The sequence below is a fragment of the Mirounga angustirostris genome, unplaced genomic scaffold (genome assembly GCF_029215605.1).
Source record: "Mirounga angustirostris isolate CCGP_5_RB_7025 unplaced genomic scaffold, mMirAng1.0.hap1 SCAF_13, whole genome shotgun sequence".
Classification (NCBI taxonomy): domain Eukaryota; kingdom Metazoa; phylum Chordata; class Mammalia; order Carnivora; family Phocidae; genus Mirounga; species Mirounga angustirostris.
The window spans coordinates 52,169,826-52,194,808 of NW_026991721.1; the positions used below are offsets into that span (position 1 = coordinate 52,169,826).

Consider the following 24,983-nt stretch of genomic DNA (forward strand, 5'->3'; position numbering starts at 1 on the left):
GGTGGCTCAGTTGGTTAAGCGACTGCCTTCGGCTCAGGTCATGATCCTGGAGTCCCTGGATCGAGTCCCGCATCGGGCTCCCTGCTTAGCAGGGAGTCTGCTTCGTCCTCTGACCCTATCCCCTCTCATGTGTTCTCTCTCTCTCAAATAAATAAACAAAATCTTAAAAAAAAAAAAAAATAGTAAGTATTATCTCACAGTTTCTGTGGGTCATCAATCTGGGCCATTTAGCTGAGTGCCTCTGCCTCAAAGTCTCTCCCAAAGCTGTAGTCAAGGTGGCAGCCAGGGCTGCAGGCATTTCATGGCATATAATACTACAAGGTTCATTAAAAAAAAAGAAAAAGAAAAACCCAGCAGATCCTACTTGTGGTCACAGTCTGTAACTTCCAAGGCTAGGTTAGAAGAGCAGTTTCTATCAGTCTCTCTTTTGGGATACTCACCTTCAAAACCCAGCTGCCATGCTGTGTGGAAGCTCAGGCCACATGGAGAGGCTATGGAAAGGTATTCCAGCTGATAGTTCCCACAGAGGTCCCAGTTGTCAGCCACAATATGTCAGATGTCAGTATGGAAGGCTGGGAATCTCAGGGTCTATCTAGTCCTGGTACATGGTTTTCACCAGTTCTTCTTTCAACTCTATCACTTACCTTCAAGAGTCTTTTTTTTTTTTTTTTTTTTTAAGATTTTATTTATTTATTTGACAGAGAGAGAGAGACAGCGAGAGAGGAAACACAAGCAGGGGGAGTGGGAGAGGGAGAAGCAGGCTTCCTGCTGAGCAGGGAGCCCGATGTGGGACTCGATCCCAAGACCCCGGGATCATGACCTGAGCCAAAGGCAGATGCTTAACGACTGAGCCACCCAGGTGCCCCTCATCTTCAAGAGTCTTAAGAGGACTATCAGGAGTATGATCCTAGTAAGAATGGATATACAGGAAGCTCAATTCTTACTATCACCAAAAGGCAGGACATCTTTATACCTCTCTGCTAACTAGTTGTAAGAGGTGGTGGTTTGTAGTGAAAACACTGAACTTGACATAAAAAGGAAGGAATTTAATTTCTAGCTGAGTACTAGTAATGTAGCCAGCAGCAAATCACTTACTTTCTCTGATTTCAGTTTTCTTATCTGTACAGTGGGCATAATAACAGCCACCCTGCCTACTTACAGAATTATTATAAAGATCAAAGGAGCTAACGGGTGAGAAAAGCATTCTTTTGAAAAGTAAAACACTATGCATTCGTGAGACCTATTATGCCTTACTATCACTCGTTGGGATTTACATAGGAGGCAAAGGAGCAAATCCTGCCCTTCTTTAAATTCTTAGTGATAGGCCTTTTTGCTCTGACATACATTTGCTTAAATGCCTCCTCTGAGCCTGTCACTGTAACAGGTGAAGAACTCTTTGTCATAGCCAAGATCCCCTTTCTTCAGTTATAAACTTGAATAAAATGTTTTGCCATTAGACAAGCATTTTTTACAAAGACACTATGAAAACTATGTCAAGTTGATATGAAATTATTATACAGGTTTTAGCCTATTTTCTCTCTGCATGATTTGGGGGAGTCCATTTCTGAACAAAGCACTGGCTGCTTTACTGAACAGCCAACCACATGTAGCTGTCCCATGGAACCTTGAAGCTCTGCATTTCTCATATCAGATTGTCAGCTGCTCTCAAAGCTCCTCCCGAATTCTCCATCTTGGAGAAATGAGCCAGCATCCACTCAATCACTTAGCCTGGGAATCATCCTTGACTTCTCTCTCTTCATCCATCCTCATTAGCATTTTCACCCCCTTCTTTCTCTCAGTCTCTGAGGATTTTACCTTTGTAAGAGCTCCAGCCTCTTCTGTTTCCATTCTCACTGCCGCTCTCTCACCTACACTGTGGCAACAACTTCCTAATACTCTCCCTGCTCAGCGTGCCCTCCTCCAGTCTCGCTACCAACAAACGAATCCTAGATAAAAAACAAAAACAAAAAATCTAACACTCCTCTCTTCAGCAGACAGAAATACAGCCACTCCACATGTCCAGTCATCCAGCCTCAACAGTGCTACAGCAATAGGTATGATCATGCTGATTTCACAGGCAAGAAAATTTGGCCTAGAAACTGACTGACTTGAATTCCACTAGGTCTCTCAAGGCTAAACTCTCGCTCTTCAGTTAATGCCTCAGGCTTTCCATCTGTAAAACTGGATCAATAATAAATTTCTCATGTAATTGGCATAAAGAGGAAATGAAGAAATAATGCCGGTAAAGGGCCTGGAACAGTGCCTGGCACGGAACACTCGGTTACCTTTACCAATTATTTCCTGATGAAAGCTTTCATTGCTCTGATTACTTCGCTCTTCAGTGCCCAACAAAGCAAGCAAGCACGGGTTCCAAATCTGATGGACTAATTCTTTGCTTTCAGCGCTCCACGTCCTCCCTGACATAGCCAACTCTTCACCCAGAGCTCATTACCTCTTTGGGCTCGTTTGCCCGCCTGAGGCGCGGGGATACGCGGCTGCCGCAGCGGGGCAGCGTCTGGACCTAGACTGATGGCGGAGGCACGCCGTTAAGCTGGGATGTGGACGGGCCGGGCTGAGGCCCGCGCAGGCTAGAAGAGCCCTGAACCCACTAGACCTCCGACCTCTGGAGGAGCGCGGTCTTTGATTCCTGTCCAAGGCTCAGGCCTCTGTCTCCTCTTTTGTAGAAAGGCACATTCCTTGCGCCTCCTCTCTCACAGGGTTGCTGTGACGACCCAGCAGTAGGACGTCGGAGAGAAAAGTTCAGTTATCTCAAGCGCGGAGCCTTAGAAACGGCGAGGAGGAGGGGCCCGGAGAGAGGAGTCACGTGACCAACGCGGCCGGGTCCGGTCAGGCCTCCGGGGCTCGCCCCCAAACGACTCGTCTCTATGGTGGATGGGGCTCAAATTCCGGTGCGGACCAAGTTGCTCTTCCGGGGTGATTGCCACCGCTTCCGGGGCGGGGCGAGGCTTGCAGCTGGAGTCGCCGTGTTTCAGCTCCCTCCTGGCCTGTGTCTCCGCGCTAGCTGCTGCAATGAGCTTCCTCAAAAGTTTCCCGCCGCCCGGCTCGGCTGAGGGGCTCCGGCAGCAGCAGCCGGAGACCGAGGCTGTGCTGAACGGCAAGGGCCTCGGCACCGGCACACTTTACATCGCTGAGAGGTAAGCTGGGTTCCCGTTTGCCAGTGCCGGCTTCCTGCGCGCCGCCTTCGTGCCGCCCGCGCGGGCTGAGTGGCGGGCCGGGGGCGAGACCGCGGTCTCGGGGGCTGCTGCAGGCTGAGCGCGCGTGCTCCGGGTCGCCTCGGGGAGGCTTCTGCCGGGGCGAAGACTCGATTGCTGTGGTGTCCTCTCCTCCCGAGTCTTCCTCTTTCTCTTCACGCGGAGTTCTCTTATTGATGATGCTTTTTACCTGCCTGTTTTCCCGACGTCTGGTGCGTGCGTCGCTCTTTACTCAAGGTTTCGTTTTAAGGTTTTGAGTTTCCAGCCCCTGAGAATCATCGATGTGCCTCTCTTTCCTGTAAAAAGGTGCGGGAGGTGTTGCCCTGGGCAAAATATGTAAGTTTAGAGCGGACTGTGGAGGATTTTAAAAGTTTGGTTAAGAAGTATGGCTTTTCTTCTGTAGGTGTGGATGGGGAGAGGAACATCCTCAACCCCACGCAAGCTGAGGTCATATCCAGAGGGACGAGACTCCCATTTCTCGTTTCCCATTTTTGACTCCCATTTCCATTCCTAGAAGGAATCGCCCTTTTATTTGGCCGCCTGAAGCGCTGTACTTTTACAGTAAGACAGACGTGTCTCAAATATCGTAGTTGTAGGACTGAGGTCCCTATTTCCTTGACACATGGTTCCAGTCATCATCATGCCCACAGTGACACACTGAATCCTTCCCTTCCTTGAAATTTGTCTGACTGCTTTTGTCTACAGTCAGGGAAATTTCTCTCCTTTTAAGAGCTCATGTGATTCCATTGGACCCACACAGAATATCCGGGATGATCTCCCCATTCTGTTAACTGATTAGTGACCTTAATTGCATATACAGGTTTTCTCTTGCCATGTGACAATATATTCACAGGCTTGACACGGGGGAGGGAGGGTTTGAAGGTCCTGGGGGAGGCAAATTTTTGCCTACCACAGAGGGCACAAAAAAAATGTAAAGAACCCTTTGTTTGAGGGAAATCTAAACATTGAGCAAAACTTAGGCTTTTTTTTTTTTTTTTTTAAGATTTTTATTTATTTGACAGAGAGATAGCGAGAGCAGGAACACAAGCAGGGGGAGTGGGAGAGGGAGAAGCAGGCTTCCTGCCGAGCAAGGAGCCCGATGTGGGACTTGATCCCAGGACCCTGGGATCATGACCTGAGCCGAAGGCAGACACTCAACGACTGAGCCACCCAGGCGCCCAAAGCTTAGGCTTTTGACCAATGACTGAGATAGGAAAAACAGATGGGAGGAAAAGCAAGTTGGGGGTGAGGTGCAGATATTGGTCTGGACATATGTGATTAATTGGACACAAGAGTGTGTATCTTGGAAGAGTGGAATTAAAGATAGAGATTAGGAAATCATTAGTATAAAGGTTAGCATATACTCATGCGGGATAGGTTAGATACCCCAGAAGAGAAGAGGACCAAGGCATATATCTACAGTAAGAGGTAGGTTATGGAAGAAGAGACTTGAGAACAGACAAGAGGGAGAAGCAGTCAAAATCTGAAAAGCATCTGTTGGGTAATGACAAGGAGATCTTTAATGATTTTGGGAGAGCAATTTCTTCTAAGTGGTGGAGAGTGCAGCACAGATAGATTATTAATCCCTACACCATCCCTTTTTCTCCATCGCTTCTCTATATATTGACTCTTTCTAAAATACAACTACTGTTTGGGGAAGGAAGACAAGGCCCTATGTTTGTCTTTTCATTTTGAAAAACTTCAAACCTAAAGAAAAATCTCAAGTGTTGTTAATTAATACACACAAAGATTCATCAGTTGTTAACATTTTACCACAGTTATCTTTTTTCTGAGCTGTTTGAGAGTTGCAGACATGTCCCTTCATCCATAAATACTTTAGCAAAAATCTCCTAAGAACAAGGACATTGTTCTGTATAATCACAATACAGTTATCACACTGAAGAAATACAAACTCCTTGTAAGGTCTTATATGTTTAAAAAAAAAATTTCGTCAACTTTTCACTGAGAAATCTCTTACCTTCTTTAAGAAAATATTTTTGTAAAATATACATACAAAAAGGAATGAATATACATTATATATGGATGATTTAAAGAATTATAATTAAACCAACCCTTGTACGTCCACCATCTAGGTTAAGAATAGAATATTATGGGGCACCTGGGTGGCTCAGTCGTTAAGCGTCTGCCTTCGGCGCAGGTCATGATCCCAGGGTCCTGGGATCGAGCCCCGTGTCGGGTTCCCTGCTCTGTGGGAAGCCTGCTTCTCCCTCTCCACTCCCCCTGCTTGTGTTCCCGCTCTCGCTGTCTCTCTCTGTCAAATAAATAAATAAAATCTTTAAAAAAAAAAAAAGAATAGAATATTATGAGTACCATGGACAGCTATATTCATCACCCTTTACTCTGTTAGCATTACATCCTTGGTCTCTTTCCACTTTTCTTTCCCCCAAGCATTTCCAGGTCTTGATAGAATCAAGGCCTCAACAAACTAGGAAGGTTTCCTAGAGGATATGACAAATGAGTATTAACAGCCAGGTGAATGAGGTGGGGCTGAGGGGGAACATTCTGTTTCGAAGAGACAGGATGCTCAGAGGCAAGGGTGAGAAACAATATTTAGTTTGTGCCAGAATATATAATACACCATATTCATCTGAGGGAATGAGGGGAAAAGAGTGGAAAAATAATAAAGCTGGAAAAGGAGAGAGCTATGCTCCATGAGTTTGGCTTATTGCCCAAGGGCTTTGAGAAAATTATTTTAGGATTTTAGGCAAAGAGAGAGAGGGTCTGATTTAATTTTGGTGGTTTCTCAGATGTGTGTCGAGAGATACAGAACTCTCAGGCTTATTTTTAAAGTTGAGTTTTCACAGGGAGTTGACTTTGTTACTCAGGTAAGGAACGGATCAGAGGCATGAATCATTCAAAATAGCTCATGTGAAATGGATAAAGAGGGTAATTAAATTATATCTTAAGCCAAAGTTAATTTTAAACCAAATAGTTAAGCCAACTCAAATTCAAAACTTTTCTCTTTCTATCCTGTTTTTCACCTCATGCCAGGAATAAGGTATAATGATCATACTTGTTCAAAAGCATTAGAAATTAGCAAAACGTTCCTTTGTATTACTGTCTAATTGTTTTTCCCTTTTGTGACTCATGGCTTCTTTGGGTTGGGTATAGTTAATTAGATATTTTGGTTTGGGAGGGCTTTTCTTCTAGAATATGTGAAAAATGAATAAGAACATAGCAATCAGAGTAAATGTTGCTTTTGAGTGGAACTTGCTTCTGTTCTGTAGAGTGCATATCCATGTCCATGTATAAGGAACTACAGAGCAATTATTATGTGCTTTTTAAAGACCATAGGGGCACGTTGGTAGCTCAGTTGGTTAAGCGCCAGACTCTTGATTTGATTTCGGCTTAGGTCACGATCTTGGGGTTAAGAGATCGAGCCTGATCGAGCTCAGCAGGGAGTCTACTGGGGATTCTCTTCTCCCCGCCCCCCCAGGTGTCTCAGATAAATAAATAAATCTTTAAAAAAAATAAAGACCATAATTTGATAGGCACTGAGTCCATTTTATATTTCAGTTTTTCCATCTTCTAATTGAGTCATTAAAGTTTTGTGGCTCTGTATATTTGAAATCATTTTGGACACCCAAATTTGGGCTATTACTTTCTGAATTGTGATGATGCTGGGGCATTTTTGAGATGAGAAAAGGGAGTTTATTTGCTTAAAATAATAGAGTTTTAGTAAAGGACTAGCAATATTTCGTGGATATGTGAGGACTATTTCATCTCCACATTAAGAAAGCAGTGGACAGGAAAGGCACATACAGCACACACCATCTAATTACAATAATAAAATCTATTTCTTTGGAACTAATGGGATGAATCATTCTGGAAAATCATTTCTAGAGCTTTTACCTCTTTAAGCTTCTTAAGATTTATCACTTTAAGCCTCCCAGGTTTTCTTTTTCTGTTTTTAATAAACATGTTGAAGGGAAATCCTTGCAAATGACAGTGCATCTTTTCTTGTTTTTGCTTTCTTCAGTGTACAAGTCATTGCATTTTAGTGTATTTACAGAGTTGTACACATTTTCACCACAATCTAATTCTGCCTTTGCTTTTGATAAGTGAGGGTCATGTATTATATACACTTAATTGTGTTCTCAGACATGAATTTCCTTTAGGGGGACTGAGGTGTCAAGTTCAACCTCCCCTTACATTGAATGTGAATGATCTCAGACTGCTGGGCTGCCATTTTTCTTACCCAAGAGAGTCCTAGGTTCATTACTGTATTTGTTTTTGCTTGGTTAGAAATGAGACAACCAGGCTTGGTAAAATTGTGTAAAAAGTAGAATGATATGGGGGTGTTATTACATTAATTTCTTTTTTTAATAAAAGTTTATTGAGATAATTCACATAGTATACAATTCAGTGGTCGTTAGTCTATTCACAGAGCTGTGCAACCATCACAATTGATTTTAGAATATATTTTTTAAAAGATTTTATTTTATTTATTTGAGAGAGAGAGAGCACAAGAGGGGGTAGGGTCAGAGGGAGAAGCAGACTCCCCGCTGAGCAGGGAGCCCGATGCGGGACTCGATCCCGGGTCTCCGGGTTTATGACCTGAGCCGAAGGCAGTCGCTTAACCAACTGAGCCACCCAGGCGCCCTAGAATATTTTCATCACCCCAAAAGAAACCGGCACGCATTAGCAGTCAATCTCTTTCTCTCCAGCCCTATGCAGCCACTATATTGCATTAACTTTTATCCCATTAACATTTTTTTGTGTGTGGTCTCTTAAGGATCTTTTTGCTACTTTTTTTTTCCTGCTAAGTGGTACAGTTCCAGATGGGTGAAGTATTGCCAAAAAGTTAGCCAGCCTTTAATCAAAACTCAACATACTGGTTTTGGTGATATGTTTCCTTTATTATACCAATAAAATATTTGCATTTGGCCACTTTTGAAGGAAAACTAGACTTTATTTGTGGCTTTCTTTTAAAGCTGCAGAATAAGTGAAAGGCTCATAAAGTCTTTCAATGGGATAAATATTGTCTAACTTGTGGTAAGTATGATTACAGCCATTTCATGTGTATGTCATTTAGTGTAGGACTTGTGGAGAAATTAGTGACTCCCAAGCATCTATTGCACACTTACATGCTGAGCACTAATGCTAGTGGTTTTGAAGAATGTGAAATAAAGGAATATGACAGGTTCTGTCAAGTAGCTCATATTCTGTCAGGGTACATATGAGATTCATTACCACAGAGTTAAGTGCTAAATGGCCTATTACTGCGCATAAGTGCAGTTCAGAAAAAGAAGAGATTATTATGGACTGGAGTAATTGGAGGGAGGACTCAGGGAGGAGCTGGGACTTAACCAGTTGAGGAATTGCAAAAGCAAGGCACCTGAAGACATTCTAAATAAGAACCAGCATGGAAGGCATGGAAACACATGTGACTTAAAAAAAAAAAAAATGCATTTCAAATTTTTTTGAATTTTTAGCTAGAGGAGAAGAGAACAGAATCAAGAAAGTCATTTCCTGCTGCTGAATTTTATTATTTTAGGAATATTTCTAAACACTAAGCTTGAATTTATTCACATGCATAAAAGTGTCCAAGCTGAACCTTTATAAACTTTAGGATTAAATTAGGATTTAATTTCTTAAAATAATCTACTTTACACATGTTTTTCAGCCGCCTGTCTTGGTTAGATGGCTCTGGATTAGGATTCTCACTGGAATACCCCACGATTAGCTTGCATGCAGTGTCCAGGGACTTAAATGCCTATCCACGAGAGCATTTGTATGTTATGGTGAATGCCAGATTTGGAGGTATGTATGATGTAATTTAATCTTGAGCTTCCTTTGGTGGAATATTAAATATCATATATTTAAAAAGCAGTCTTTGATCATAAAGTAATATTCAAGCCATTGACCTTTTGGATAACGGTTTATTAAGCAAAATTTCAACTCAGTAAAATAATTTGGACACTGCTTTTTACTTTCTCTATATATTTGCACTTAGAATTATTCAGTTATTGTGGATTTATATTTCTACTTTTTCCTCTTGCATTGAATTGTTTATTCTTTTTGTAGAGGCATTTATATTTGGCACCCTTAGAAGCTTGGATCAGTATACTTTGTGCTTCCAAGAGTTTAGTGTAGAACCTGTTGTTTTGTTTCGTTTTATTAGAAAAGTGGTTCTCAGTGGGGGACAGTGTTGTGTCCCCCCCTTTAGGCAATGACATTTCTATTGTCATGACTGGAAGGGGCATAGAGTGCTGGTGGCATCTAGTAGTTAGAGGCCAGAGATGCTACTTAACATCCCACAAGGCACAGGACAGCCTCCCACAATCAGGAATTACCCAGTCCAAACGTCAGTAGTGCCAAGGTTGAGAAACCCTGTGATACAAGATTCCCAAGTTTTTTGCTATTGAAATAATTTGAAAGATTCATAAAAATCTAGTGAAAGTGATAAAAGAAGGGGTAAGAAAGAGAAGAAAAATCCATTTTGGGGGTTGTTGACAATGGGTTGTAGGAATTCCAAATGAGAAGTTAGGCACAAAATTAAAACTTGTGTTTAATTTTTGTAAGCGTGACTAGATGAGAAGTTTTTCCTATATTGTGTTAGTTTAATATGCTCAACTTTTGTAGAAATGCAGGACTTTGTGACTGAAAGGACAATTTGTTACACTTTTACTGAACTTGTGCTTTTAAAATAATGGGTGGCCTTTCTCTGAAATAGTGTGTAAGAGACAGTTCCATGAATTTACCTGTTAAGCTATTGCTCCTCCAATTTAGGATTTTAATATGATTTCACATATAACATGACCACTTATACTTAGTGTGATGTTAATTATCTAATAACTTTTAGGGCTTTTGGCAAGCCCTGTCTCATCAGCCCTGCCTGATTCAGCTATCTGAAAATATTTTTGTTATAAGATTTCAAACACTTGCCATTGGAAAAAGTGCAAAGATTTCTAATGAAATTTGAAAGAGAGGGTAAGGAAAAGAAAAAGCTGTTGACCTTGGGTTGTAGTAAGACTTCCAAATGAGGAGGTATTGGGCACAAAGTTCACTTTCCAAGTAGGTGCAACTCTGATTTTATAACCGAGATTATTATTATTTCATGTTTAGTTTAAGCCATTCATTCATAGAATTGCAAAGACTCAGAGGTGACCTTGCCAATCATTTCCAAATCCTGGTGTGAAATGCCCATAGATAGTGGAGAGCATTAGCTCTGGGCAAAGGTGTATGTCAGGTGTATGTCAAAAAATTAGGTTAGAGAGGCAGGGCTTCAATAAAGCTAGCTAAAGAGAAAAACACATTGGATGAGACTGTCATTAACTTGGTAAGCAAGTTATTTTCGTCTCTCTGAGCCTCAGTTTCATCCAGAAAAATGAGGGGATTGTAGTACTCTTTAGTTCTTAAACCTGGCTGCACAGTAGAAACACCTGGGGAGCTTGTTAAAAATGCAAATACCAGGAGTCCCAAACTAGGCAGTAAGGATTCAGTAGGTTTGGGATAGGTATTTTAAATGTTTCCTCTATATGATTATTTTCTTGAAATTAATGGGGCTGTGATTAATCCTTTCTTACTAAACTAAGTCAGACTTCACTTCTTACTAAAAAGTAGAATCCTCCTGGGTCACATTTATGTAGTACTTCTCCAGTTCCGTTTATGTGGGATTCAACTCTTCTCATAAGTTACATGTGCTTGGATCCTGTTTTCCCAGCCTTTGTTCCTCTCATCCTGATTCTCCAAGCTTCAGATGTTTGTTTCTCTTTGGAACCTCCATAAACCTTATTAAAGTGGACTTTCAGCTTATAGTTGAAGATATTAGATTATTTTTAAAATAACTAAAAACTTACTCCCACTGTTGAAAATTTAGAAAGGTTTAGAGACTGGAAATACGGCAGATACTATGATCTAGCATGAGATAATGAGTGTTGGTCATGGTTGTGTTTTTTTCTTACTTGCAAAAATACTGTATTGCATTTATATTTCTTGCCTTAAGGTAGATTCCTGAGGTAAAAAACAGATTGTTATAATTGTTACTTCTAGGGAGGGGAACTAGAGTGGTAGGGACTTCCTTTTTCCTTGGACTACATCTACACTCTTTCAATTATTTTTATACCAGCATGTATTAACTTTTATAATATAAAAAGTGATGTTCAGGGCGCCTGGGTGGCTCAGTTGGTTAAGCGACTGCCTTCGGCTCAGGTCAGGATCCTGGAGTCCCTGGATCAAGTCCCGCATCGGGCTCCCTGCTCGGCGGGGAGTCTGCTTCTCCCTCTGACCCTCCCCCCTCTCATGTACTTGCTCTCTCTCATTCTCTCTCTCTCAAATAAATAAATAAAATCTTAAAAAAAAAAAAGTGATGTTTATTCAGTTATAGAATAATAGTTCTAATATGATACCATTTTGTTTTTTAAAACACTGAAAAAGTTTGGTAATACTATAATGTATTCAATTCAACTGTTCAGAGTTATTTTAGAATTCTGCAGTATTTTTGTATTATTTCACTTGTTTACAGAGGACAGTATAACAATGTAACCATATAACAGCAACAGGACAGAAAAAGTCCTATGAAATCTGTGATTTAAAATTGTTAATACTGGGCATTTAAAATTTTTTCCTTTTTTGTTTATCTGTAGTTTTTCATTCTATATTCAGCTTGTATGACTTAGAGAAAAAAAAAAGCATTTAGATACCCCCTATAATTGATTCCTATGAGTAGAATTGCTGCTTTAAAGGTAGTACTTTTAAAGCTCTTAACGTATATTGTCAAATTGCTTTCCAGAAAGTGTATATCAATTTACACTTTCAGTAATAGTATAAGAACCTTTCTGCCTTATTTTCATCTGCATGGAGAATTAAAATTTTTTTAAATGGTAACTTTAATATGCTAAACAACATTTAATTTATATTTTTATGTGTTTTTTTAATTTAAATTCAGTTTAGTTAACATATAGCGTATTATTAGTTTCAGGGGTAGAATTTAGTGATTTATTAGTTGCATATAACACCCTTAATTTATATTTTTAAGATTATTAGTTTGAACATGTTTTGAGAGTCTATTTAAGTATTTTGTTGACCTGGTTTTTAAATTTTTTATACTTTTTATTTTTTAAAGATTTTTTTTTCTTTAAGATTTTTTTTTTTAAAGATTTTATTTATTTATTTGACAGAGACACAGCAAGAGAGGGAACACAAGCAGGGGGAGTGGGAGAGGGAGAAGCAGGCTTCCTGCTGAGCAGGGAGCCCCATGCGGGACCCGGTCCCAGGACCCTGAGATCATGACCTGAGCCGAAAGCAGACGCTTAACGACTGAGCCACCCAGGCACCCCTAAGATTTTATTTATTTATTTATTATTATTTTTTTTGTATGTGTTTTCATTTTTCTAGTAATTTATTTTTATTTGTATTTTGATACTTTTGGAAATAAGAAACAACTGGTGCTTCCCCACAAATGGTCTGAGGAGCAATGCTCTAAAGTGGTGCTTTTCAACCCTGGTTGCACAGGACACTGACCTGGAGGAGTTTTTAAACAAATCCCCGCACCAGGGTTCATACCACACATCAGTAATTTTTTCTCTTTTTGACTTTTTTTTTATTATGTTAATCACCATACATTACATCATTAGTTTTTGATGTGTTCCATGATTCATTGTTTGCGTATAACACCGAGTGCCCCATTTAGTACATGTCCCCTTTAATACACATCACCAGGCTAACCCATCCCCCCACCCCACTCCCCTCTAGAACCCTCAGTTTGTTTCTCAGAGTCCATTGTCTCTCATGGTTCATCTCCCCCTCCGATTTCCCCCCTTCATTCTTCCCCTCCTGTTTTCTTCTTCTTCTTTCTTAACATATAATGTATTATTTGTTTCAGAGATACAGGTCTGTGATTCAAAGTCTTATACAATTCACAGTGCTCTAAGATTTTATTTTTAAGTAATCACTGCACCCAAGGACTTGAATTTAGAACTCTAAGAGCAGGAGTCTCATTCTCTACTGACTGAGCCAGCCAGGCACCCCTAAAGATTTTATTTTTTATGTAATCTGTACATCCAGTGTGGGGCTCAAACTTAAAATCCCGAGATCAGGAGTCAGTGTCCTCTTCCAACTGAGTCAGCCAGGTGCCCGACCTGGTTTTTTAAAATTATGGAATAATTCAAACAGTGAAAAGTACAGAGAGTAATAAAAAATTTTCATTATTCATGATCTAGCATAAATTCTAACTTTTTTTCATAGTTACTCTGGTTTTTAAAGAAGTAAAACTGGGGGTGCCTGGGTAGCTCAGTTAAGTGTCCGACTCTTGATTTCTGCTCAGGTCATGATCTGAGGGTCCTCAGATCGAGCCGTGTGTCTGGCTCTGCGCTCAGCGGGGAGTCTGCTTGAGATTCTTTCTGTCTCTCTCCCTCTGTCTCTTCTCCCTGCTCGCTCGCTCTCTCTTTCTAAAACAAATAAATAAATCTTTAAAAAAAACAAATAAGACTGTATCAGTACTGTTAATCCTTTTCGTACCTTTCCCATTTTGTTTCATATTTTATCTCCCAAGTTAAACATTATCCTAAAGGCGGTATGTGTCCTTCCCATCTAAACTTTTAGATTTTTACTGAATATGTATAAATCCATAAGCAATATAATGGTTTTGTTTTGTGTTAAACTTTTAATATGTAAGTGGTATTATTCATATATATTCTTTTTTTTTTTTAAAGATTTTATTTATTTATTTGGCAGAGAGAGAGATAGCGACAGCAGGAACACAAGCAGGGGTAGTGGGAGAGGGAGAAGCAGGCTTCCTGCTGAGCAGGGAGCCCGATGCAGGGCTCGATCCCAGGACCCTGGGATCACGACCTGAGCCGAAGGCAGACGCCCAATGACTGAGCCACCCAGGCACCCCTATTTATATATATTCTGCAATTAGTTTTTTCACTCAGTTACATTTTTTAATCTATGAGTTTTGATACATATAAATATTTGTTCCTTTTTAACTGCTGTCTATAAAACATAATATGATCGGGTTACAATACATGTTTCCTTTTTTTTAAATTAACATTAATTTTTAAAATTTTCGCAAGTACTTCAGTAAACATTTATGTATAAACTCCTTGTGTACATAATAAATACATAGATGAGGAATTGCTGCATAGTAGGATATGCACACCTCCAGAATAGTTGTAGTAGTTCCTGCTTCCACTGTGCTAGTTCTCTTCATTGAACATTTGTATTTTTTTCTTGCCTACACACTTTGGTAATTTATCTGTTGGGTTTGCTAACTTTTATGGGCCTTAGTTTTCTCATCTGTAAATTGGTGATAAATCACATCAGCGGTTTACAAACTGCTACTGAACCCTTTGTTTCATGGTAAAAGGTAAGAGAGACAGATGACAGTGGAACTGTACTTGTTAGAGGCCTGTTTGGGTTTCCTCACCCCCACCATGACTTTGAAGGGGGCTTGGAATCCCTAGGGCTCAGTGAAAGTCCACAGTCTTTTTTAGCTCTAAAATAACCATGTTCTTATAATTTGAAGTAAAAACTGTGTTGCACTATTTAGATACATCAATAAGCATCCTTTATGAAATTATTTTAGGCTTCTTTTTTTCCAAAACAAAAAACATTTAAAAAGTTCTTTTTATTCCCTTTCTAGAGGAATCAAAAGAATCTGTTGCTGAAGAAGAAGAAGAAGACAGTGATGATGATGTTGAACCTATTGCTGAATTCAGATTTGTGCCTAGTGATAAATCAGCATGTGAGTATTCTATAGAATTGATTCTTTTCCCTTTACGTACCAAGCATCCCACCCCCATACACACACACACACACACACACACACACACACTTTTACTGTTACCCTCATTACCTTCTGTCCCATTGCTTTTTCTTCATTCTAACATCTGTCATATCGTTGAGGACCAGATACCTATTAATATCAAAGATTGTCAATGTGGTGAGAGTATAGGAGACACTATGTTATTTGGTGTGTTTGTGAATGAAGAGATCTGGTTATTTTTATTGACTTGATGCTGTTGACTTTGAATCTTACCAGATAGACGGCAAGGGTCATGGCAGTTCCAAAGTGGAAGATGCCAGGATAGCTAGAAAAGAGTCCTATCCACTTAAAGGGGCTCTGCCCTGATACCAGCAGTCTGACCAAGACTCTCTTTTTCTCAGAAAATCCAGCCAGGCATGAAGAGATCGCTCTTAAAATGAACTATTACTATTTTGTGACTTGTCCATTGCCATCAAGTACTTCTCAAGATTGATTCTCCTTGGAATTTAGCCCGTTTTGTAAATAGTGTGCTCTGGTATATTTCTTGTCTACTCATTGAATTTATTTGTACTGGTGGTTATATTATTAAATTTTTACTCTACACTGGCCAGAAAAGAATGTTCATTACAATTTAACTTCCTTGTTCAGTGGAGGCAATGTTCACTGCAATGTGTGAATGCCAGGCTTTGCATCCTGATCCTGAGGATGAAGATTCAGATGATTATGATGGAGAAGAATATGATGTGGAAGCACATGGTTAGTGACACGGATTTTTTTTAAATGTGTGTATGTTTCATTTTAAGCACTTATTTGTACTAAGGGTATGGGATTATAGTTCTTTATATCTCTATTAAATACTCATAGTGTGGTTATTAATAAAAGTGAATGGCACAATTCATGTCTAAGCCAAACTGGAAAAATAGTTGGGACTTTCCAAGCTTGAAGGTAAAAAGTAGATATTATTGGGAGCAGAAAATGGATAGAGATAAATGGAAGGGAAGAAAACAATAGATGAGAAAGTGGGTGGTTGGGAGAATCTTTTAAGTTAATGCAGCTCCTCCCAGAGAACAAAGCCTTCTCCCTCCACCACTTGAAATCTTTATCATCTACATCTTTACTTAACATAATCCTTCAGACAACTCACTACCAAAGTCATTTTCTCCCCCCAGAACCATACTTCATTTGTCTAAGATTATTTCTCTTTGCCTCCCCCAGACCAAAATACTGTCACTAGCCTGGTAGAGTCTTGTAACTTGAGGTGCCTGCTCTTCTCTTTTCTTCTTCCCACTGCTCTCATGTCCACTGATCTGGCTGTCCAAAGTCCTTTCCTCCATATGTACCTACTTCCTGGCCTGAGACAAATTCGGTTCTGGAATTCTCCTTCATATATCTAAATACGTTCTCATTTCCGCTGAGATTTTTGAATGATTTTATTTTTTTATCCTTTTTATATTTTCCAGAATTTCTGAGTTTTTAAAAGGAGCATGTATTTTAATCCAAAAAAAAATCAGTACAAGTTAGTATCAAATTAATTTGCACTCACCTATAAAATTCCCAGCTTGGGATAACATAAGACTTCCTGGCCTTAGGTACACCCTCTTTTCCTTCTAGTCCCTGGACATTTGATTTTTTGAGAATTGCTGTTTACTGGGTCATTATCTTTTGGAATCCCTTCTCTTTCTAGAGGATAGAGACATTTTCTTTCTGTCTTTATTTTTAACAGATGACCTACATCTGTGTATTAAATGAATATTGAAAAATATTTTCCTGGAAGCCTTTTTAAACTGTACCTTATCTTCAGTAAATGCATTATTGATTATCCATGTTTTTCTAATTGCTTTATAATAGCTTAAAAGCATTTTATTTGTTTAGAACAAGGACAGGGAGACATCCCTACATTTTATACCTATGAAGAAGGATTATCCCATTTAACAGCAGAAGGCCAAGCCACACTGGAGAGATTAGAAGGAATGCTTTCTCAGTCTGTGAGCAGCCAATATAACATGGCTGGAGTCCGGACAGAAGATTCAGTAAGAGATTATGAAGGTGAGTATCCTTTCTTTCAGTGTGAGCAGTCAGATGGTCCTTGGGTAACAAGGAAAGTTATGGAGATAGATACATATACATAGATATGTATGTATGTTCTTTTGGAAACTCTTAAGACAGAGAAATCTCAGAATTAACTTACAGTGTAGGAAGCAAATGTAGAATTATATAGAATGGGAATTCTCATGAAACTTTGTTTTTGGTTTTTTTTACTTCTTTCCCTCAACTACAAAAATAGTGTGTTCACAATCAAAAATTTTTTAAATGGGCACAGGCAAAGAAGAAATGAAAAATCAAGTGTAATTATAATTGGAAGACCTCTTAATTTTTCTATTGCCTATCTTTCCAGTCTTTTTGTTTGTTTGCTTATGTGTATATGTGTGTGTGTGTGTGTATCTATGCTGCTGTTTTTATTTTTAAAATGAATTCCTACATGATTATATGTAAAACTAGGATAATCAGTTGATTAAAAGGGCTAGACAGCATTCAAGAAACTTGGGTTCTTGTTTTGTGACACACTTCTGGACCTTAAACAAGTGGCTTTCGAATTTGCTTCCTTTGTCTCCACTCTGTAGGCTTCTTTGTAAATATGTCCCCTATAAGACTGGTTTGCTTTTCTGAGTATCCTATTTCAATCAGAATGTTGAAGTATTCTTTTGACTCAGCCTTTACTTCCCTTTTTTTTTTAATTTTATTTTTTAAAAAAATTTTCTTATTATGTTAATCACCATACATTACATCATTAGTTTTTGATGTAGTGTTCCATGATTCATTGTTTGTGTACAACACCCAGTGCTCCATGCAGAACATGCCCTCTTTAATACCCATCACCAGGCTAACCCAACCTCCCACCCCCTTCCCCTATAGAACCCTCAGTTTGTTTTTCAGAGTCCATCGTCTCTTATGGTTCTTCTCCCCCTCCGATTTCCCCCTCTTCATTCTTCCCCTCCTGCTATCTTCTTCTTCTTCTTTTTTTTTTTTTAAAGATTTTATTTATTTATTTGAGAGAGAGAGTGAGAGAGAAAGAGCACAAGAGGAGGGAGCGGGAGAGGGAGAAGCAGACTCCCTGCTGAGCAGGTAGCCCGATGCGGGACTCGATCCCGGGACTCCAGGATCATGACCTGAGCCGAAGGCAGTCGCTTAACCAACTGAGCCACCCAGGCGCCCCCTTCTTCTTCTTTTTTTTAAACATATATTGTATTTTTTGTTTCAGAGGTACAGGTCTGTGATTCAACAGTCTTGCACAGTTCACAGCACTCACTTTGTTTCCTGAGATTAAGAATTCCTCATATCAGTGAGGTCATATAATACATGTCTTTCTCTGATTGACTTATTTCGCTCAGCGTAACACCCTCCAGTTCCAGCCATATTGTTGCAAATGGCAAGATCTCATTCCTTTTGATGACTGCATAATATTCCACTGTATATATATACCACATTTTCTTTATCCATTCATCTGTTGATGGACATCTTGGTTCTTTCCACAGTTTGTCTATCGTGGACATTGCTGCTGTAGACATTGGGGTGCACGTACCCCTTCTCATCCCTACATTTGTATCTTTGGGGTAAATATCCAGTAGTGCAATTGCGAATCGTATGGTAGCTCTATTTTCAACTTTTTGAGGAACTGCTGTACTGTTTTCCAGAGTGGCTGCACCAGCTTGCATTCCCACCAACAGTGTAGGAGAGTTCCCCTTTCTCCGCATCCTCGCCAACATCTGTCGTTTCCTGACTTGTTAATTTTAGCCATTCTGACTGGTGTGAGGTGATATCTCATTGAGGTTTTGATTTGGATTTCCCTGATGCCGAGCGATGTTGAGCACTTTATCATGTGTCTGTTGGCCATTTGGATGTCTTCTTTGGGAAAATTGTCTGTTCACGTCTTCTGCCCATTACTTGATTGGATCATTTGTTCTTCGGGTGTTGAATTTGAAAAGTTCTTTATAGATTTTGGATACTAGCCCTTTATCTGATATGTCATTTGCAAATATCTTCTCCCATTCTGTTGGTTGTCTTTTGGTTTTGTTGACTGTTTCTTTTGCTGTGCAAAAGCTTTTTATCTTGATGAAGTCCCACTAGTTCATTTTTGCCCTTGCTTCCCTTGCCTTTGGTGATGTTTCTAGGAGGAAGTTGCTGCGGCTGAGGTCAAAGAGGTTGCTGCCTATGTTCTCCTCTAGGATTTTGATGGACTTCTGTCTCACTTTCAACCATTTTGAGTCTATTTTTGTGTGTGGTGTAAGGAAATGGTCCAATTTCATTCTTTTGCATGTGGCTGTCCAATTTTCTCAACACCATTTGTGGAAGAGACTCTTTTTGCCATTGGACATTCTTTCCTGCTTTGTCAAAGTTGACCATAGAGTTGAGGGTCCATTTCTGGGCTCTCTATTCTGTTCCATTGATCTATGTGTCTGTTTTTGTGCCAGTTCCATACTGTCTTGATGATGACAGCTTTGTAATAGAGCTTGAAGTCTGGAATTGTGACGCCACCAGCTTTGCTTTTTCTTTTTCAACATTTCCTTGGCTGTGTGGGGTCTTTTCTGGTTCCATACAAATTTTAGGATTATTTGTTCCATTTCTTTGAAAAAAGTGGATGGTATTTTGATGGGGGTTGTAGTGAATGTGTAGATTGCTCTAGGTAGTATTGACATCTTCACAATATTTGTTCTTCCAATCCATGAGCATGGAACGTTTTTCCATTTCTTTGTGTCTTTCTCAATTTCTTTCATGAGTATTTTATATGTTTCTGAGTACACATTCTTTGCCTCTTTGGTTAGATTTATTCCTAGGTATCTTACGGTTTTGGGTTCAGTTGTAAATGGGATCAACTCCTTAATTTCTCTTTCTTCTGTCTTGTTGGTGTATAGGAATGCCATAGTTTCTGTGCATTGATTTTATATCCTGCCACTTTACTGAATTCCTGTACGAGTTCTAGCAGTTTTGGGGTGGAGTCTTTTGGGTTTTCCACAGAAAGAATCATATCATCTGCAAAGAGTGAGAGTTTGACTTCTTCTTTGCCAATTCGGATGCCTTTGATTTCTTTTTGTTGTCTGATTGCTGTGGCTAGGACTTCTAATACTATGTTGAATAGCAGTGGTGATAGTGGACATCCCTGCCGCGTTCCTGACCTTAGGGAGAAAGCTCTCAGTTTTTCCCCATCGAGAATGATATTTGCTGTGGGTTTTTCATAGATGGCTTTTATGATGTTGAGGTATGGACCCTCGATCCCTATACTCTGAAGAGTTTTGATCCAGAAAGGATGCTGTACTTTGTCAAATGCTTTTTCTGCATCTATTGAGAGGATCATATGATTCTTGTTCTTGTTTTATTAATGTATCACATTGATTGATTTGTGGATGTTGAACCAACCTTGCAGCCCAGGAATAAATCCCACTTGGTCGTGGTGAATAATCCTTTTAATGTACTGTTGGATCCTATTGGCTCGTATTTTGGTGAGAATTTTTGCATCCATGTTCATCAAGGATATTGGTCTGTAATTCTCCTTTTTGATGGCATCTTTGGTTTTGGGATTAAGGTAATGGTGGCCTCATAAAACGAGTTTGGAAGTTTTCCTTCCATTTCTATTTTTTGGAACAGTTTCAGTAGAATAGGTATTAATTCTTCTTTAAATGTTTGGTAGAATTCCCCTGGGAAACCATCTGGCCCTGGGCTCTTGTTTGTTGGGAGATTTTTGATTACTGCTTCAGTTTCCTGCTTCAGTGGTTATAGGTCTGTTCAGGTTTTCTATTTCTTCCTGGTTGTTTTGGTAGTTGATACATCTCTAGGAATGCATCCATTTCTTCCAGATTATCTAATTGGCTGGCATATAGTTGCTCATAATATGTTCTTATAATTGTTTGTATTTCTTTGGTGTTGGTTGTGATCTCTCCTCTTTCATTCATGATTTTGTTGATTTCGGTCATTTCTCTTTTCTTTTTGATAAGTCTGGCCAGGGGTTTATCAATCTTGTTAGTTCTTTCAGAGAACCAGCTCCTAGTTTCGTTGATCTGTTCTACTCTTCTTTTGGGTTCTATTTCATTGATTTCTGCTCTGATCTTTATTATTTCTCTTCTCCTGCTGGGTTTAGGCTTTATTTGCTCTTCTTTCTCCAGCTCCTTTAGGTGTAGGGTTAGGTTGTTTATTTGAGACCTTTCTTCTTTCTTGTGAAAGGCTTGTATTGCTATATACTTTCCTCTTAGGACCGCCTTTGCTGCATCCCAAAGATTTTGAACAGTTGTGTTTTCATTTTTATTTGTTTCCATGAATTTTAAAAATTCTTCTTTAATTTCCTGGTTGGCCCATTCATTCTTTGGTAGGATGCTCTTTAGCCTCCATGTATTTGAGTTCTTTCTGACTTTCCTCTTGTGACTGAGTTCTAGTTTCAAAGCATTGTGGTCCGAAAATATGCAGGGAAAGATCCCAGTCTTTTGGTACCGGTTGAGACCTGATTTGTGGCCTAGGATGTGATTTATTCTGCAGAATGTTCCATGGGCACTAGAGAAGAATGTGTATTCTGTTGCTTTGGGATGGAATGTTCTGAATATTTCTTGAAGTCCATTTGGTCCAGTGTGTCATTTAAAGTCTTTATTTCTTTGTTGATCTTTTGCTTAGATGATCTGTCCATTTTGGTGAGGGGGGTGTTAAAGTCCCCCACTATTATTGTATTGTTGTCAATGTGTTTCTTTGATTTCGTTATTAATTGCCTTATATAATTGGCTGTTCCCATGTTAGGGGCATAGATATTTACAATTGTTAGATCTTCTTGTTGGATAGACCCTTTAGGATATAGTGCCCTTCCTCATCTCTTATTACAGTCTTTGGTTTAAAATCTAATTTGTCTGATATAAGGATTGCCACCCCAGCTTTCTTTTGGTGTCCATTAGCCTTGTAAATTGTTTTCCACCCCCTCACTTTCAATCTGGGGGTGTCGTTGGGTCTAAAATGAGTCTCTTGCAGACAGCATATCGATGGGTCTTGTTTTTTAATCCAATCTGATAGCCTGTGTCTTTTGATTGGGGCATTTAGCCCATTTACATTCAGGGTAACTATTGAAAGATACGAATTTAGTGCCATTGTATTGCTTGTAAGGTAACTGTTACTGTATATTGTTTGTGTTCCTTTCTGGTCTATGTTGCTTTTAGGCTCTTTCTTTGCTTAGAGGACCCCTTTCAATATTTCTTGTAGGGCTGGTTTTGTGTCTGCAAATTCCTTTAGTTTTTGTTTGTCCTGGAAGCTTTTTATCTCTCCTTCAATTTTCAATGACAGCCTAGCTGGATATAGTATTCTTGGCTGCATATTTTTCTCATTTAGTGCTCTGAATATATCATGCCAGTCCTTTCTGGCCTGCCGGGTCTCTGGATAGGTCTGTTGCCAAGCTAATGTTTCTACCCTTGTAGGTTACATATCTCTTCTCCCGAGCTGCTTTCAGGATTCTCTCCTTGTCTCTGAGACTCATAAGTTTTACTGTTAAATGTCAAGGTGTTGACCTGTTTTTTATTTTGAGAGGGGTTCTCTGTGCCTCCTGGATTTTGATGCTTGTTTCCTTCCCCAAATTAGGGAAGTTCTCTGCTATAATGTGCTCCAATATACCTTCTGCTCCTCTCTCTCTCTCTTCTTCTGGGATCCCAATTATTCTAATGTTTCGTCTTACGGTATCGCTTATCTCTTGAATTCTGCCCTCGTGATGTAGTTGTTGATCTCTTTTTCTCAGCTTCATTTTCCATCATTTGGTCTTCTATATCACTAATTCTCTCTTCTGCATCATTTATCCTACCAGTTAGCGCCCCCATTTTTTAATTAATTAATTTATTTTTTTTAAAGATTTTATTTATTTATTTGAGAGAGAGAGAATGAGAGAGAGCGAGCATATGAGAGGGGAGAGGGTCAGAGGGAGAAACAGACTCCTTGCTGAGCAGGGAGCCCGATGTGGGACTCGATCCAGGAACTCCAGGATCATGACCTGAGCCGAAGGCAGTCACTTAACCAACTGAGCCACCCAGGCGCCCCTAGTGCCCCCATTTTTGATTGCACATCATTAATAGCCTTTTTGATTCCGACTTGGTTAGATTTTAGTTCTTTTATTTCTCCAGAAATCGTTTCTCTAATAATTTCCATGCTTTTTTCAAGCCCAGCTAGTATCTTTAAAATCATTATTCTGAACTCTAATTCTGACATCGTACTAATGTCCATATTGAGTAGGTCCCTGGCAGTCGGTACTGCCTCTTGTTCTTTTTGTTGAGGTGATTTTTCCCGTCTTGTCATCTTGTCCAGAGGAGAATAGATAAATGAGAGAACAAAATGCTAACAGGGTAACAACGTCCCCAGAAAATATACTTTAAATAAATCAGAAAAGACCTGAAACTGGGGGAAAAGAAAGGGAAAGAAAAAAAAAAGAAAAAGATAAAAACAAAAACAGAACAAAACAAAAAAAACAGAATATGATCAGATATGATCAGGCTGGTGCATAGATCAGTGCCACACACTAGATTTTGGGTGTATTTTGGTCTGTTAGAAGAAACTGCCTCTCAAAATTTTAAAGAAAGAAAAATTTACATATGTATAAAAATAAGGGTTAATACGATGAAGGGATGGACTATGACTAAAAATGAAAATTATAAAAAATTTTATAAAAGGAATTGATAAGTTGTTTGGAAAAAGAAGAGGGTTTAAAAAAAAAGAAAAAAAAGGGGAGAGAGTGTGATCAGGCAGGAGACTAGAACAAAGCCATACACTAGAGATTTAGGGTATATTTTGATCTGTGAGAAGGAACTGTATCTCAAAATTTTAAAGAGAGAACAACTTACATATATATGCCAAAAATAAGGGTAACTACTATGAAGGGAGAGAATATGACTCTAAAAATGAAAAATAAAAATGTTTTTTAAAAAAGGGATTGATAAGATGTTGGTTGAAAAAGGGAAAAAGAAAAATTCAAAAAAAAAAAAGGACAGTTAAAAAATTAACTTTGAAAGACGAAGGAATCATGGTAAAAAGGCCATGACTTCTATGTGCAGTATTCCCCTAGCGCTGCAGTTCTGCCGTTCTCATTGATCGGTAAACTTGGGCTTGGCTGGCTGTTCTTGCTGATCTTCTCGGGGAGGGGCCTGTTGCCATGGTTCCCAAATGTCTTTGCCGGCCCCAGCTAAGTAACCTGCTCGGATTTGCTCTCGGGAGCTTTTATTCCCTGCAAGCTTTCCGTACAGCTTTGGAGGACCAGAGTGAAAATGGCGGCCTCCCAACCTCCGCCCGGAGGAGCTGAGAACTCGGGGCCCCTCTCCTCAGTGCGCCCCCAGAGAAAAGCAGTCAGTCACTCCCATCTCCCCAGTCTCCGGCAGCACTCTGTGCTCACCCGGCCTGTTGCCGAGCCTTTCTATCTCTGGCACATGACGCCATGTGGAGTCTCCAAACCCAGCAGATCCCTGCGGTGTGCTCCCGCACCGCTCCTCCCGGGGAGGAAGGGGAGTCTCCCCAGATCTACCGCTTGTTGGGTCCCTGCTGGAAGAGCAGTGGCCCGACTATGCTGCGGATCACGGTTTATGGCAACCCCGAGCTGAGAGCCCGCGCCTCGGCTCCATCTCTGCAGCCAGCTTCCCTGCTCTGATATCTGGGAGCTCTGCTGCACTCAGGCACTCCTGGTCTTTCTGTGACCCCGAGGGTCCTGAGACCACACTGTCCCGGGAGGGTTCCACCCCCCGCTTAGCCACTGGAGCAATGTCCCTCAGCGGAGCAGACTTCTAAAAGTTCTGATTTTGTGCTCCGTGACTCTATCACTTGCCAGAAGCGGTGGACGGAGGCCCCCTCCCCCATCGTCTATCCTCCCGAATTTCACCTCGGATTCACTTCTCCGCACGTCCTACCTTCCCGGAAGTGGTTGCTTTTCTGTTCAGAGTTGTTGGTCTTCTTTTCTTCAATCTCCTGTTGAGTTGTAGGTGTTCAGAATGGTTTGATCCCTATCCAGCTGAATTCCTGAGACCAGATGAAATCCAGGTCTCCTACTC

General features: G+C 40.0%; 1 protein-coding gene across 2 annotated transcripts in view; it reads left to right on the forward strand.

Moving 5' to 3' along the window:
* Window positions 1–2,908: 2,908 nt before the first annotated feature.
* The window catches only part of CLNS1A (chloride nucleotide-sensitive channel 1A), a 30,032-nt gene continuing 7,957 nt past the window's right edge, over window positions 2,909–24,983 (forward strand). The window contains exons 1-5 of one of the 2 annotated variants that reach the window (XM_064576873.1): window positions 2,924–3,155; window positions 8,860–8,996; window positions 14,821–14,922; window positions 15,592–15,699; window positions 16,816–16,989. In XM_064576873.1, coding sequence (XP_064432943.1) covers window positions 3,031–3,155; window positions 8,860–8,996; window positions 14,821–14,922; window positions 15,592–15,699; window positions 16,816–16,989 — 646 coding nt within the window. In that variant the 5' untranslated portion in view covers window positions 2,924–3,030. Of the gene's footprint in view, window positions 3,156–8,859; window positions 8,997–14,820; window positions 14,923–15,591; window positions 15,700–16,815; window positions 16,990–24,983 lie in introns of both variants that reach the window. The other variant, XM_064576874.1, reaches the window with a different exon arrangement.